We start from the raw sequence: 17,431 nt of genomic DNA, 5'->3' as shown, positions 1-17,431 counted from the left end.
AACTACTGTTGTTATATCTGTTTGATGAAACTTTGCGAGCTTTTGTTAAACTTTTTAACTTTTGTTAAACTCGGACATCGTTGGACACGCGCTTTGTAATTATTTTTTATTCGCTCTGCGGATGCTGATAAGTGGCAATACTCGAGGGAGAAATCCTTTCTCCGCGTTTCTTCATTTTTCGGAGGGTTCGTTAGTTAAGCTACGAATCTTCTTGAAAACATTCGTTAGATTAAATAACCAAAGTTCTTTGATTCGCGTCTAGATTCGCGACAAACTGCGTTAATTTCCTGTCGCATATTGATCTTCATTTTTCAAACTCTCGTGCCTCCGCTGAAACGTGCTGCGGGGATCGAAGTAATTGGTCCACGTATTTTATTTTGTCGATGTACACAACCTGTTTACTTTCATTTGAACGTGGATGACGCAAATGGATGAAAATACGCTCCTGTGACGCGTGAACTTTATTTTTTTTCTGTATCCGCGGATAATCTCGAAAAATGTGTTTGCCAACATGGTACAGTTGAAAAATTCAGTAGCATCGAGCACGTGAATCCATCGATTCTATTGTTTGATAAAGAAACAATTTTATGGTGACCGTGCTACGTTTCGTTGCGGTAAACAGTATCTTTCTGTAGTAAAAGTATTTTAATTATCGAAAAAGAATTCGATTAAAATAGGAATTCAAAATTTACCGTAATCGAACTGACGAACAAACATCCGTGTTATTTGCGTGCGTTTGTACGCGATTCGAGGGCAATTTAAAGAAAAAATCCGCTGAAGGGTACGCGTGACATCAAGCCGAAATAAAAATCAGCCTTTTAATATCCAATAACGGTAAATCCACGGAGGAAAAATTGGCATCGTTATACGAAGTAAAATATCATGAACTTGGAAGATCTAGTTACGAAGACATCGACAGAGATTCCCGTTTTTATTAGTTAATTTTATTTTATCCGTTTTACGACCTGCACGCCGCTGAATTTCCCGTAATTTCATACCCGTGTTGCTTCATAAAAATACTTCGACACGTCGGTCGTCCTTATACCCCGTGGTCATTCTAATTTTACACCAACGGTCTACGTGACCAACGACGCCCATAAATGGCACAGACTTCAAAACTACCGGAAATTCGCTGTCCCGGAAGGAAGTTTCTGTTCAACTTTGTCGCGTCGAATTATCTACGTGCGTCTGGCGCTCGTCTCTCCGAAAAGTTTACGTACCAATTCGTTTCGAGAAGATCTTTCACCGATTTTTTTCATCGAAAAGGTTACTATTATTATTTATTTCGTTTAAAGTCGCGCGGATTGCCATGGTCATTAGCGATTTCTCATATTCGATGGCTTGTTAAATTTTGTTGCATATCTTCGTTTCTTTAGAGAAGTTGATAATCTTTTGCTGGAACCGGATCGATGTGAGGCTGTTATTACTTAAGATTATTGTGAACGTTATATTTTTCCCGTTCTTCGTTGTATCGTATATAGGACACTGCGATTATGCGAGTGATCGATGGTCTCATATCGCAGACGTCACATTTAACAGGACTATTTTCCAGTATGTACGCGTGTGTCAGTCGAGCGTGTCCTCATCTTATTCTGGTTAAAGCGAAAAGGCTCTTTAAAGTAGTTCAGTGGAATTGAAGAACCAACGAATTAACGTTATGAAATTAAGAAGTTGAAAAATTCTAGTTAAACGGAAATGGAAAAGACTTTACGCGTAGCCAAAAAATTGTAATTACACGAAACGTGGAAGAGTTTTATATATTCCGCATTCTCTTTCGATTCTTCGCAGTCCTGTAGATTGTTAAAAACCATTTTGAAAGCTTATCTCGAATGACTGGATCGATTCCACGTCAGTCCAGCGACTAACTCGGTAACAAGTTCCTCTTTCTCGACACTTCCGGTGCCGTCGGGCTTCCATGCCGCGTTTTAATCTCCATCGTGAATTTAATGTGCCGCATTTCTTTTGCATTTTATGCTAATCGTTGGCGAAGTTGGTTCCATGGCAACACCTGATGACGGCCATGGGGTTTTGATCCTCTTTGATGTCTCAGAAAATAAAGAAACAATTTTTAGATTGTTGGAACATGAAGCAATATTAATTAGCGTCCTCCGCTTAAATCTTTTAGAGAATTATATTACATTTCGTCGCATATTTAATAATTTATATTTATTTTTGAAACGTATCACTGGAAGTTAAAATTCGTAAAAGCTGTGTTTATTATATATTTATGCGAGAAATTGAAAATCAGCGAGATCTCCTGTGTATTTGTGTTTTGCATTTCAATTAATAATCAAGTTGCAATTTGAATCGAGTTGGAAATGTTGATCGGAATTTTTATATACATTTTCATTTTCACGAATGGATACGTATCTCGCTTTACTGAAAACACGTGCGTTCGATGATCTCAATATATACTTAATACTTCTTTTTTTAAACGAAACGAATTAAATAATCGCTAATGAAATTTTTACAAATATCGTTCACATTTGTTTGGAGTATTTCAAAATACTCCAAATAACATCAATGAAATTTTATCCCAATAGTGTTTTACGTATACGCCACATCTCTCGTGCAAAAGTAGTTCTTACAAAATAATGTTTCACAATTTCGTAATTTACATCAAACATTGTTGTAAACAAAAGTTATTTGATACAAATTAAATCTCCCCGCTTTTGTTCTTCTAAAACGCTTCTACCCACCACTCAAGTTTCCTACTTTTTAAAGAAAAGTCTCGTCAAAATTACTGCAGTCTCAAATCTAAACTCCCAGTCAACTGTTGGAAAAGAAAAATGAAGGACTCCTTGAAAAAAGTTTCTTCCACGTTGTCAAGTGAATAGATAACTAACTGTCGTTGTTTTTCTCGTTTGTTACAGAACTCGAACAACCAAGTTGCGCTTCCTGGACAGAACCAGGTGGCCCAGACGCAAGCAGAAACCCAAGGGGGGCCCAATACCGTTCTCAGAGTCATCGTCGAGCAGATGGTCTACCCAATTTCCTTGGACGTCCTCTATCAGGTAAGTTACGACTTCTGTTTCGCCGACTATCGATTAATTTCTCGGTAACTTTAACGCTTAGCAATGATTAATCGTGTTGTATTTCTTATCGTTGCCAAGATTCGATAATTTGTAAGTTTTATAGGTTATGGACATTTCGCTAATATATTTTCCCAGCTCTGTAAAAGTTCAGTAAATAATTTTGGAAGAAATCGCGAAACTTACAATTTATATCGTATAAATACAGGCTACCAGTGACTTTTCTAGAATTTGACAGATCTAAATATTTAAGAATCTGTGTCCGGTAGCATTAAAAAGAATTGAAACTTTTAAAACGTTGTAAAGGATTGGCTGAATCTTCCCAAAGGAAGGTAACAGATTTAAACAACGCGTCCCAATTCTCGAGTCACAAAGTACATAATAGATTATTTGCAGCGTGAACACCGGCGATGTAAATCCAAAAGTCTATATTTCATAGAGTTTTACCAGACAGTTTTACAGCGTTTTACAGCGATTAAAAAAAAAGCAAAAGAACAATCTAAAAAAGCCTGAAAAAAGCCAAATAATTGTTAAAAGCAAAAAATTGCTAAATTTCGATCAACTCGACCATCGTACGTATTTATTTTACCTGTGAACAACTTAAAAGATCTCCTAATATTTTATAAGAAGATCCAAGTATATTTAAAAAAAAATTCCTTTTGTACATCATTCTCAAAAAAATTCGCCAAAAATCTACGGAATAATTATCAAATTCCGAGTTACACCACAGATTACAAGCTATTCATCTTCAAAGCATTGGCGAGAGGGTCGACGAACGACCGAGTGCGCGAACGCGAAATTTATTTGAAAACAACAGCCATACTAGGGATCAGGCACGCGTGGTAAAAACGGTCGAAATCGTTGGGAATAATGCAGGAGATGGGAAATTAATCGGATTTCGCGGCGTATCCGGCGAATTCGATTCCCGATTAATCGGATATTTTCTTCTTTCGCCGACGAGCGCGTGGATTACAATGGAAGAGGACCGCGGCATATTTCGTCCGCCGCGAGCTCGCTAGATTTTTAGCCTCGTTTTCGTTAATGGAATATTAAACAATCCGCGTTAGGTGGCGAAACATTTACCGTTTCGCTAGAATTCGACCAACCTCCGATCTTCCACTACTTCGAGTCTTCTTTGTCACGCTTATGATCCATAATTTGATTTTCCACCGGGTTTGTCGCCATTTTATTGAGTAGTAGGACAAGATGGACGACGAAATTAGGACGGTCGGTAATGTAGGAAATGTTTGTATTATAAACTAGTTGTTATTGGTTCAGTAAGCAGTGTTTTGGCAAATTTTTTAAGATTTTTGTCAGTTTCCTTCGCAAGTATCTCTTCTTTAAAATTCCTCTTTTAAAATTACAGCTTGTTATGATATTCGACTTAATAATTTAATAATAATAATAAGTTAATTGCTTACTTTTTGACAATAAAATTGATTATCGTGATTTTTTAGATTTTGGCTCGAATTCAATTATAATTTAGAGGATTAATGGAATAGGTATAAACAGTAGACAGAAGTTTCTGGACACATTTATAAAAACGTAGTAGATGCGGAAATTGCACGCATTATTTTCCATAGGGATTGTTAAACCAAAGAGAATTATTTTACTTAATGGTGTAGTAAATCTGCAAGATTTTGACGAACTAAAATACGTACTTTTATATGACTGTAAAAAAAAAAAAAAAAAAGAAGAAAAGACAGAAATATATTCCTATATCACAATACGTATTTTTGAAGAGTATAATATGAGTTCGAGATCTGAAACGTGAATTTATGGAAGCATGTTACCAGGCAAGCGTTCCGTTCAAAATATCCGGATTTTCGCTGCAGCCGAACGTGAACAACTTCCTAGCAAATATTCCCTGTTAGTTCGTCCCTTTTCATCCGCTTAATCCACTATTTTCGCAAATTTATGCTACGTTTTATAATAGTTCTGATTCATTTCGCATAAAGGCGGTTAATTTATTTTCTCCGTACTGTTCCTGAATTTTTGGCCCTTTAAATTCTATTAAATGCCAGAAATAATTATAAAAATTCTGAATTATACTTGAGCCGTGATACTTCTAGAACTAGAATTTTAATAATAATTTTCATTATCCAAGGAATACTAATTACAGTTTTCCGATTAATTACTTATCCTCCGTTATTTTTTCATTCTGCCAAATTTTCGGGCTCAATTTTGTCAAAAAACTGAAATGTTCGATGCAATTTTATTATTTTTCGTTTTCGCGTCGTTTTGAGCCATACAATCATCCTTGATCTTATTCGTACCGCGAATTACGGATCATCCTGTGTATACAGATTTCAGGTGACACCAAGTGTTTCAGAAGCTGTCGCTACACAGGTGCACGTGTTGTATGTCACAGTGTTATGTGTGACACAGGTTCCATCAGCGTTTCAAATGTAATTCTAATTTAACATATAATTCTCTGGACTAAGCAGGACGAAAACGAGCGATTGATTGGCATAATGCAAAGTCATTGAAACAGGCAATTGTGTGAAGCTATCGCGTCACATGGTCCGTCGCACCAATTTTGGATTACCAATTCGTAATAAGGAAACGGCTTCCCCCGCCTGATTACATATTTACAGAATTACGAATAGCAATTAACGATACGCGGGAATTATGCAGCCGCGTTGTTATTGAATTAATTTGCTTGTTTCGGGTACATAGAAACCGATTCTCGTGAACGATTAATTGGCGTTCCGCGACGCTCGATTAACGAGTCGATTAAAATTATCGCGACATTATCGCCACTATTGTTGCGACTGCCGTTGCTGAAATAAAAAGATTTCACATCATCGAAGCCATTAGATCATCGCGCAGTTGTTTCAGTTGAGATTTTACACGTCGTAGAAATTGCGAAAATGGAAAGTGTTGGTGTCAAGTATAGTAGCTGCTTATAACAGATGTACAGAATATACTTATATCCTATATAGATCACTATAAAATATACATAGGTCGTTTACCGAAATGTTGTCAATCTCTTAAAAAATACTACAACGTATCGTAAATCGTAACGTAACGCAATCGTCAGATTCTCTACGCTGGTTAACAATCAGTCACAAAGTTTTTTCCAACAAATATTTGACAAATCGTGCACCGAATATATACGCACCTACTTCTTGTAATAAATTTATGATAAATGTAACGCTTCAGTGAAAGGTTAACCAAAAATATGACAAATTCCTTGATAAATACGTTGTAATTTATTACCGAAATACTCGAGGAGCGAAGTACGATAGGGAATATCGAAATTGAAAAAAATCGACGCGATATTTCACCAATTTTTGCTTACGAGAAACTGCCGTTTCCCTATAACACTTTTTCACCGCGTTGACATGTGGGATCGATCTCGAAAGGAATGCAACCAATCTTCATCAGTATCGAGCACAACTGCGTCCATCTAAACTTTTCCTCCGCTTTTTTTTTTTCTTTTATCAATATTTCGACACGAAAAAATAGAAAATTCGCGACGTGGCAAAAAGAGTAAAAAAGGGAAAGGAACGATAAAAAGTAAGAGATAACAAAAGAGTGATTCACTGTGGGGGGAATGTGCTGATCGCAATCAAAGTTTAGAAAAAAAAAGAAAAAAAAAGGAAACGTAAGACAATACCTATTGTAACAGCGGGCTTTTTGTTAAAATAAGGCAAAATGGAAACAAAGAATCGATAGGAAAGTGAAATAGTACAGACGGTTCTATTTTATTCTTATAAAAAATATATGTACTAAAATGATTTTGAGCGAGAAATAAAGGCCGGGGAATAGAATCTCCAATTATTCGAACGTGACATTGAAAACCTGTTAATAAGTACAAGCGAAAGAATTTGTATATGATTTCGCAAATGTACGTATTGAAGGTAACAGAGATATTTTTATCGTTGGATTATTTTACTTGTTTATTAGTTGCGTGTAATTCGTGCATTTGGATATGTTTAGTAATTCCCCTTTAACGAGACCCCTTTAGAAGCCGTTGAATGCGATAATCGCGGCTATTTCCGTTTTGGAGAGAGTTCCGTGGATTTTTCGGAGGTTCGTTGCGTCATGGCCCACGAATCCGGAAATTGAGGGCTTCTTTCCGGCTGAATGTCACGTGTTTTCATACGTAATGCCAACCGTGGTTACGGTATGCTAAACATGGCTTGGACCATTCTTTCTGTTGGATTCAGGTTAAGAAAAAAAAGGAAAAAGAAGAATAAAAAGAAGAAGAACGCGCGCGGGGTGGCTTGTAGGGTTAGTTTGAACGAAGGTTCGCGAGATCACGAGGCGACGAAAAATGGAAAGTGTAAAAAGCGTTTCTTCCTTGCTTTCCACGCTTTTTTGCGAATAATATAGGGCTTAGGGTAATAGAGATTTATTTCGTGTTTTCTTAAGCATTTGCCAGATATCTTGCAATTCTCTAAGGCGAGATAGTTTGTAGTTAGAAAGCTATGAATTTTCATGAACATTCGTATTACGCAGGTTTGACATTTTTAAGGTTTCCCAATTGCAAAAGTTTGAAATTTTCACGTTTCTACCAAAGCCGAAAATTCTCAAAGATTAGCTAGATCGTGTTTATAGAAGCATGAATTTCCGTAAACACTCGCAATCTAATTACAAAGATTTGAAATTTATTGTACCATTAAATAATTCTATGTGAAACCCGAAAGTTCTCAAAGATTAGCGGCCAGCTTGTGTTTATAAAACCATGAATTTCCATAAAAATTCACAGTCTATAATTACGAAGGTTTGACGTTTGCTGTATTATTAAATAATTTATAGGAAAGTCGAGAATTCTGAAAGATCAGATGCATTCTGGAATCGAAGGAAGAGCCGAGAGATTCGAGAAGATTTCGCGCGGTGACTCGATGCACGGGATTTTGGTAGAAGTACAGAGTAGTAGAAAGGTGGTAAGCCGATAATGGACTGACTAGAAAACACGGCTGGATTACAGACCCTGGCATTGGCCGTTGTTTGGCCGCGTAAGTAGGCTTACGCGGCGATTTCAACGCCGAATTTACACGCATCGCGATCGCTTCGAAAGATTAGCTCCCGGCCATCACGCTAAGTCGATTCTGCCTGCTGACCGGAAGTGCTATTCCGCTGCCTTTGTTCGCTACAATGTGCATTATATAGTAACCAAGGCCTGTAACAGCTATTTCGAAGTTTCGCGGTGTTTCGCGCTATCTAATTTGTGAATCTCTGTTTGGACGAAAATTGAATAGAGAATCGAGCTGATTTTATAGTACTACGGTTATTGTAACAAAATTTCCACGTGCTCGAATTCCACGTACGATGATGACCTTTAAGAGTTGAAAAGCGTAAAATAGATTTCCACCCTTTGCAATTAGATTCTGAATATTTATGGAAATTCGTATTGATATAAAAGCAAGTAAAGAAACAGAGCCTAAGCAGAAATTTGTTTCATATACTTATTAAATATTACAACCAGTACTCTACTTGGCGTATTTTCCATATTTTAATATACGTGTTAATTAATATACGTGTTAATTAATATACGTGTTTATAGGTGGTCCGTGATTTATGAATTTTATTAGATTTTATGTTTTACCCATATCGTTTCATAGCGGCTTGATAGTGGTAGGTAATCGAGATTAGTTAATACGACGGTGTTGCTTTCACATTAGCTTAATATTACTCGTAATTTAATGGATCATTCTGGTGCATTATTCATAATGTAATTCCTGATTAGTAGTAATCAAATACGAATGGAGGAGATTATCGATGGAGATTTGTATGCTTGATGCAGAAAAATGTATAAATTGCGTGTAATAAATTGTATTATGACTTTCAAAAATCACGGAAAATTCGAGAAATTTTAAATCGCAAGTAACGACTAGGTAAGTTATATGAAATTATAAAGTAGCAAATGCGAGCAGTGGCAAAGCTGTGAGAATTTTGCGCGGGTCGTGTAGCTGCTTCGACTGCAATTCCTTGCCCGCAGCACGTAATCCTCGCGATTTAAATGAAATCGATGCAGAACAACTGCAAAGAAATCTGCAAATATTGAAACATGGAGAATTCAAGAGAGGAGATGGTTATCCGTGGAGTTGAAACGCGAGAAATTTAATAACGGTCAGGAAGTCTGAGAAATATGCTTGGTCGTAATATTTATATTCGAATAATCGATTCAAATTAATATTAATATTTGTATCTTAATGGTCTGCCTATATTTTTCTTACTTTATTAACCAATTCCAATTTGCAAAGTAAGAATGAAGTCGATTATATGTATCGCTTTGATAATCGGAGAAAATTCTTGGTACAGATATTTGACATGCAGCAAATTATCTCGCAAAAAATTTTATTAACTACAATCCTCATCACTCCGAAGAATGAAAAAGTGAACAACGCCCGTAATCGTAGAATTCACGGTCTTCAGGGCGAAGCAGAGTAATCGACGATAAAAACAGGAGGGTCGTTAAAAGTTCTGCGATCAATGGTCCCTCGATAGGATACGTTTCGTTAACTTCACGGATCATTAGAAATTTTAAGACGCTGAGTAATAGCGTCTCACTGCATTATCAAGTTTTCATCGCGTCACTTCGACAGGCCACTCTTTCTTCGTCTTTATTCCTTGATTATGCACCGAAGGTTTACAAGGGTAGGTAGGCACGCGTAACCGATTTCGTCATCTTTGAAATCACATCAGTGACCATTTTCGTCTAAATAAAAAACATTTAGTAATAAAATAACATTTGAAACACAGGCTGACTATAAAATTTCGATGCATTCGCGCGTTTTTTTCAAAAATGTATCTAAACTTTATTACGAACACGCTGTATAATTTAAATACTTTAAGGGTAGTAATCAACGTACAAGATTAAAGAGAGAGGATGAATCTGTATAAGGTAATGATAAACAAAAATCAAGAGAAGGAAATAGATTTCTGTAAAAATAGTAAGAAGAAATAAAAATTAAACGGAGAAACTGGATCTCTACAAATGAAATAATAAATAAAAATAAAGAAGACAAACTAGATCTCTCAAAGAACGACGAAGTAAAACCAGCCCTTAATCGTTCGTTCATTCGTCGGTGGAAAAGGGAAACAGGGGAAGTAAAAAAGCCATCAGCCACGAAGAGACGATCGGTTACACCGCAGCTAACCGTGAAAAACCACCCTCGGTGCTACATGGGGGTTACAAGGCACGTAAGAAGGTAGGGCGGAAAGGAAAGGAGGGGGGGGGGGTGAGAGAGAGGAACGAAGGGAAAGTAAGCAGAAATAGAGGCAGGCCGCGAGTTCGTAAATCGGATTATACATACGGTCGTTGGATGGAGGCTCGTAAAAGCGGCATGGCATCCTCGAAACCGGTCGTTTCCTCCCTGTAATTTCTCTCTGAACACGTTCCTCAACGTCCTGTGTTGAAAAACGCTCCTTCAGGAAACGTAAATGCCGGTCTTTTGACGTTTACGCGCGTAGTTGCTTCAAATGGCGAGCGATTTCTCCTTTTCCACCGTTTTTATTTTTTTTTTTTTGTTCTTTGTCTTTTTCGTGACTTATTCCGTGGAAGAAAGGAGGAGGAAATTTTGAGAAGCGAAAGTGGATGGGGTATACGGGGTAGCTTGGACACCTGGGACACTTTAAATCTCGTCTTATTAAAGCAGCGTTGGATGGAACGGTTCGGTGTCTTTTTGGAATGGAAATTAGGGTTGTCGAGTGTTTTTTGTTATATTTTGGTTAATATCGAAATGGAGGGTGGGTTGAGTTTTAGGGGTTGTTGATAGGTTAATATCTATATATTTATATTTAGTGACAGATCTAATCTTCTATAGTACGCTTTTATAGCGATGCTTATATACCAATTACGAAACAAAAATCAAAATTTTGCGTTATATGTTGCCATTGCAACATTTAACTTTCAATACGAATTCTTTGTGATTCAAGATTCTATTATTCAGATAAATTTCACGAAGCAATGAGAATTTGTGATTTATGCACCTTTTGCACCAGGTATGCATGCAGGTACACGTGTATCGATCGATCATCGAGATTATTTTTTGATACGCTGTGTTAAATTCATATTTTGTTATGACGTATGATTTTTAATAACTACCGTGGATTAAAAATTTGTTTAACACACGTGGATGGTTATTGCGATGGGATTATGAATTATTTCATTCAACCGTCTGCCTCGTGTAATATGCTATTTTGTTATATAGGAGTGTTTATTACAGATTCAGTATTCATTTCGAGGATTTGTTGTTTTAATTATAGCCGCGGGAGTTATGGAAATTATATACTGGTTCATTATAGAAATATTTCACGAAGCAGTAATGTATATGAATAAATATATTTGTAGAAAACTGTCGACAGGTTTCTTAATCTCCCAGATAAAAAAAATCTTGTTAATTAATTTTTAGATTATTTTGCACGAGAAAGATTTATGAAAATATGAAACATTCGAAAAAGAAAACCCGAATTTTTAAAATGCCATTGTACATAACTAAAATGGTTAGTATCTGACGTATCCACGTATGTAGATCCACAATAGATCATATCAAATGTACCTTAAGTTTGTTTAAGTTAGATTAGAAGTAAGTTAAAAATTATTTTTATACCCAAGGCTTTTTGGATCGTTGTTTATTTCTATGTTGTTATGACAAACAAGTCCCGTAAAACTTCATGAAATTATGAAAAAGTAAAAAAGGTGGTACGTTTTGAAATTTTACAGTATAATAAAATATAGTTGCTATATTAGAACCAGAAAAGCGGTTTATATTTTCACATTGTCAATATACAACTGATATACAACCATAAATGTAAAATTCGACCGGGATCCAAATTTACTCGCGTAGTTTCGATCACGTGTACATCAAGCACGAATAATGTCGGATCGTCGACGCGGATATGGCCGAAATTACGTTACTATTATTGTTCGTTATTGCATTAGCGACGACGGAGGGAGGGAGAGAGAGAGAGAGAGAGACGGTCACAGACGCGTCGATAATCGAGAACGCGAATTAATAACTGTTACATCAATCAATATGTACAATGCGACCCCTCTGTCGACGATGCGTGCCACGGTGACCATGAAAGGGTCGATGTTTGCTATGGTTGGCAACGGACGTAGGTGGTTCCCTGGAGACCGATGAACGACCATCATTTCCACGGAATAAACGAATGAACTCTCTCTTCCTTCGTGTTATGGTTGTTGTCGCGGTGTTAGGGGGAAATTAGTGAGTACGAAGTGTTCGTTCCCTATTTGATATATATATATATATATATATATATATATATATATATATATATATATACACACACCCATTTAAAGGTTTGGAGTTTTATTTTATATAGCAAAAAATATAATGACAAGGGAGGATTTCGTCTTTTTTTTTCCAAAAGTTCAGAATTTTACCTTATATAGGAACATATAGTAGAAATTGTGGATTTTGTGTTTTGCGAGATTGATCGTACAGGTGTATTCAAAAGTTGGGGCAGGACACTTTATTTTATGTAGAGGAAATTAATAGAAAGGGTTGGTTTTACGTTCGATGAAGGTGCATTGGTATATTTGAAAGTTTATTTTATATTAGTATTATTTCATATAGGATAAATCAATGTGTAATGTATACAGTATCTTTAAAACGTTTTGTAATATAAAATATCTGCATTTAAAGTGCAATAAATAATTTCTGGATTAAATAACGTCATAGAATAGAGATTACGTTTTAAGGAGATTATTTAGACGTTTAAACATCTGTGTGTTACGTGAAACGTGCTCGAATTACATCAGCGGCTTTAATGCCGCTTTCACACTGCATATACCACGAATCGATTCTCATCGATATTCGACAGAAGCGATTGCTGTTCTCTATTTTGACCACGTTGACAGTGACGTGATTTGACAATCAACGGGCAAACATACTGTTGCCAGCATGGAACAATCATCCAAATGAAGAGCGATTTTTATATACATTTTTCTTCTTTTTTTTAACGTCCCTCTTTTATGCAATTTTTAATTTTTTCTATTTCCTACATTTTCTAGTTTTCTAAATATCTTCTCATTTTTCCATAGCGAATATTAGTTTCAGAGTCTGGATATTTTTTTTCAAAGAATATTTGACACGAAATTCGATATTAATTTCACTGGAGAAATATTGAAAATAGTCGCTCTCTTCGTATGTGGATGCAGGAAATGTTTATTAAACGTTCAAATGCAGCCTAAAATTTGTTCGGAAAATCGGAGAAATTGAATGTTGATTGGTTACAATAGAAGACTGAATTTTTCCCGCGTGTTCTGTAATGGATACAAATAACACGGTAAAGGTGGAAAATAAATGAATGGAAAATTGTGAAATATAATATTTCATTCGGAGGCTGAATGCCTGTGAATTGTTAGTGTTATTTTTTCGTTGATCATATTTTTTCATTTGCGAGTCATAACAACTCCTACAATCGTATAATAACTGAATGCTTCTTTATAACATTCTGTTTGGCGAAATATTACTACTAGTACAACCGTTTAATTATTTTGTATTTTAATACATTTAATACATTTCCAATTTCCCTCTATTATACAGCGAAATACTACGATCGAATAATAATCTCCAATATCTGATCTTTTAATTTTTCCTCTTCTCTTAACTTTTCCTAAAAAATTCGACAGCTTGGATCCAAAACGCTCGCATAAATCATAAAAAATTCGCAACATTTTTTTAAATGATCGAAAGTTATGCCAATCAACCGTTGATAGCCTCGTTGAGCAGAAATTCGAACTTGGAGGGAAATATAGCTAGACGGAATGGTTTTTTTTTTTTTTAAATAACGAGACGCGTAACGGAGAGGAATTTTTGCACAGTGAAAAGGTCGGTTAATTGAAAAGCATCGAAAGTGAGAGTTTATTGGAAAATGTTTTGTCACAGGGGTACACGTGATTGTGTTTAATTACGAGCACGTGTCGTGCTCTTTTTATTGCTGGCCATTTTGCAACGTTCGCCCGGCCTTTTTACATCGTTTCGCCCCATAATTGTCGTCGTTGTCATTTAGTTTATTTGCGGATAATAATTCATGTATTTACGAAACCGGAAAATAGGAATATTTCAGAGGAATTTAAATAAATTCATTGTTCGTTGTATTTAATATCGGCGATGGGATGCAATCGTTGATGTTCTCAATTAGTATTCAGTCGAAGACGCCTAGATGTTCATAATGAACCATCGCTGTTATACAGTGTATTCGTTTTACCTGGAGACGCGTAAATAACTCGCAAACTGTAGAAGATACGAAAAAATGTTCGAAACAAATATTGTATCATTTCGAGGATCGCACATCGTACCGATATTTACTGTATCTTGCGATGATCTTGAAAAGTGCTGTGACGATCATGGTTATATTTTGAAATGGTAATTACATCTTTTTTATTCCTTATTATCGTAGCTGATACGAAAAAATTCTCAAAACACTATTTACTTGCATTCTTTGTATAAACTGCTGTCGACGTATTAATTCTTGAGTAGAATGGAAAATTGCGTCCTTTTAAATGACGAACATGTAGAAGGACAAGCGACTAGCTATTTTCGGAATACTATTTAGTACACTCGCGCATTTAGTACACGTGGAATCGGCTCTTTTTAGAACCATCGTGACGTAGAACGGCTGACGTGTTCGTTGGATAACGCCAATGCCGCTGGCATGTCAATTTTGTCATTTAATATCTCGATGGTGGTTTGTGCGAAAAATACAAGTAGCGTTTTGAAAATGTTTTGCTGTCGGTTACACGAATATGGAATACAAAAATGTAGTTTCCATTCGAAAATATAATCCTGATTTCCTAGGTCCCCCGGTGCTTTCCCAGATCGTCGTAAGAGAAAATAAATATCGGTATGATACGTCCCCCTAGGAATTGCACAACATTTGTTTCAAACATTTTTTCGTATCGTCCATAGCTTTCGTCCATTGTCCAGCGTCCATTGAATTTTTCGATAGAACCGACGGAATATAATTCGCCGAGAATACAGCCGGGGATGGTTTATTATCAGCCCCTTCACTGTGTCGTCATTTCCACTAGACCGGCCTCTTGCAGCCACCGAAATGGACTTCTGTCGCCGAGGTAATGGGGGGGGGGGGGGGGAGGTCGTTTAAGAATTTTTCGCTGGAGTTTGCAGTTGAATCGAGACCTGCCACCGCGATGAGAAAACTTTCTAGGTATCGACCTTAAACTTACTGTGTAAATTGGTAGACGTGATTCGAACGCCTTTCGTTTTTCGGTAATACCATTAATTTTGTCAGAATTGAATTCTCCGCGGGTTGGTTGGGGATATACCGAGTTTTGGAAATTGATGTGGTACGTGAATGGAGGAAAGAAGAAAGCATTCGAGTTTCGGCAATTTTTTGCAGTTGATGATTCCGTGATATATCATCTGTGGTGTTATTTTATTTTGTAATTTCAGAGTCAATAATAGCTTTCTATACTTTCGCAACGAAGTGGATGAAATTATTTGGGAAAGTCAATAAAATCATTGCGCTGAAGCAACGTCGCGTATAATACGAATAACAATAATCTTCGTATTCAGAAAGCAATTGCTATTCGGGATTCAGAAATTTCATATGGATACACTAAAAAAGGGAAAGAAGGAAGTATTTTAAGCGAAAAGTATGAAAAGAGGAGAAATTGGAGATGGCAGGAAACGAGAGAAGGCGGACGATATCGCGTTAAGTATTAAAACGCGGCAATAACAAATACATTACGTGTTAAGCGTAGTTTCCAAGTGACGTCAAACGCGATAGAAGCGCGGTCCACGGCGGTGGATATTTATTGAAAAAAAATCATGCCCGGTTGCCTGTATTTTAATTAAACGAAACCGCGGATTGCCGTTGAATTTTTTATCCTCTCATTTCCATTTCCACCCCTCTGTTTCGCTCCGTTTTTATGCCCCGCTATCAAACAAACGATATGTAATACGTTTTGTTGCTGAAAAACGATACGTTCAACGTCGTGATGCGAATAAATGTTTAATCAACCTACAGTTCCTTTCGCAAATATTGACAAATCAAAAGACGAGGTATGATTTAAAAAATTACGCCGCCCCCTTCGATCGTGGCTATATCAAGGATTCAAATTTTTTTACGACGCCGCGTGTATAAATTTGTTAGACGAATAATATTATCGAGCCTGAAACTTTCTTTCATTTTTATTTCGCAGAATTTGTTACGCTGTTCATATTTTGTTCTAGTTGCGTTAAATATTGTAATATCATACTTTTAAGTATTATATAACGTATAATGATACTTTTCATATTGACTGTACTCTTTTATATTCAGAATTTATAATAGTACTAATTTATTAACTAATTCTGCTTTCAAAGTACGATAGGGGGAAGCCAAACTTTTCTCCGCGTTAATTAATCCCTCATCCCGCTTCATTTCGTTTTAAATAAATTATGTCACTCGTTTTAATCATAGCCATGCCGGTTTCTGCCATAAAATTGTATAAAATTATTGAGAAACTTCTATAACTTTTTCTTTGAAACTATGTCAAAACTTTCTAACATTAAGCTCTTCCAATTTCCTCTTACAAATATTCTTCTCGCGACATTAATTTCGCCAATAAAATATAATTTGTATCGATTCGAAAAGTATCCTTTATAGCAGAAGACGTAATTTTATTAGCTTCCATTAAAAATATATAAATGTATAATCAAATCGCGGCATATGTAATTAAATACCGAGTTGTAAAAACGTAATTTTATCAAACCGAATTACGGAAAGGATGAAAAATATTCGAAAAATTATCGCAAATAAAATATTAGGGATACTAACGCGTATAAATTTCCCATTTTCGGGGGAATGAATTATGCCCACGGCTGGGATTCAATCGCCGTATCGCTCGCGTCGATACTTTCGATCCTGCGGCCGTACTCGAGCAAGTTTTCAACGAAAAATCCCGCGGGAAATCAAGCTGTTCAAAGGCTGGCGCGTTCGAGAAAGAGTACAGCCGTTCGAACGACACAGCGTAATTTTTACCATCGAAAGGCAGGGTAAAAAGAGAGCGCGTTTCGAGCGCGATTTTGCCGATATTCTCGCGATTCGAGTTGGGAATAATTGCGTCGGGAATCGATATTTAAATGATTTCTGAAGAATTCTTTCTCTCGTCGAAAGTCTTTTAATTGTCATCTATCTTTTTATACGTTTCTTTCATAAACATGTCGTAGCAGGAGACTCAAAAATTTCTACTGTTTTTAAATGATTTTTTTTTTTAAATTACATCAATAATACGTTAAGGTAGTAAGTAGCAGATTCTTTATAAGTATTGTATTTAATTAACAGATTACCTGTAAGTAAGTAGTTAAGAAGAAAGAAGTGGTCAATATACTACTTGAGCAACCGGCTAATAAAGAGTATAAAAAATAATAAAAACTACTTTTTTCATTGGACATATAGAAACTTCTGCGAGT

The 17,431-nt window shown here is 36.1% G+C and overlaps 1 protein-coding gene across 19 annotated transcripts in view; it reads left to right on the top strand.

The window, feature by feature from the left end:
* heph (polypyrimidine tract-binding protein 1 heph) overlaps positions 1-17,431 on the top strand; it is a 435,707-nt gene that overhangs the window by 370,012 nt on the left and 48,264 nt on the right. For all 19 annotated transcript variants that reach the window (XM_033340791.2, XM_076625718.1, XM_033340788.2 and 16 more), the window contains one exon: positions 2,874-3,014. In XM_033340791.2, the coding sequence (XP_033196682.1) occupies positions 2,874-3,014 (141 nt within the window). The remainder of the gene's footprint in view (positions 1-2,873; positions 3,015-17,431) is intronic.

This window comes from Bombus vancouverensis, chromosome 16 (assembly GCF_051014615.1).
Source record: "Bombus vancouverensis nearcticus chromosome 16, iyBomVanc1_principal, whole genome shotgun sequence".
NCBI lineage: Eukaryota > Metazoa > Arthropoda > Insecta > Hymenoptera > Apidae > Bombus > Bombus vancouverensis.
The sequence above is the reverse complement of the archived record's forward strand: the minus strand, read 5'-3'. Positions and strand labels throughout refer to the sequence as shown.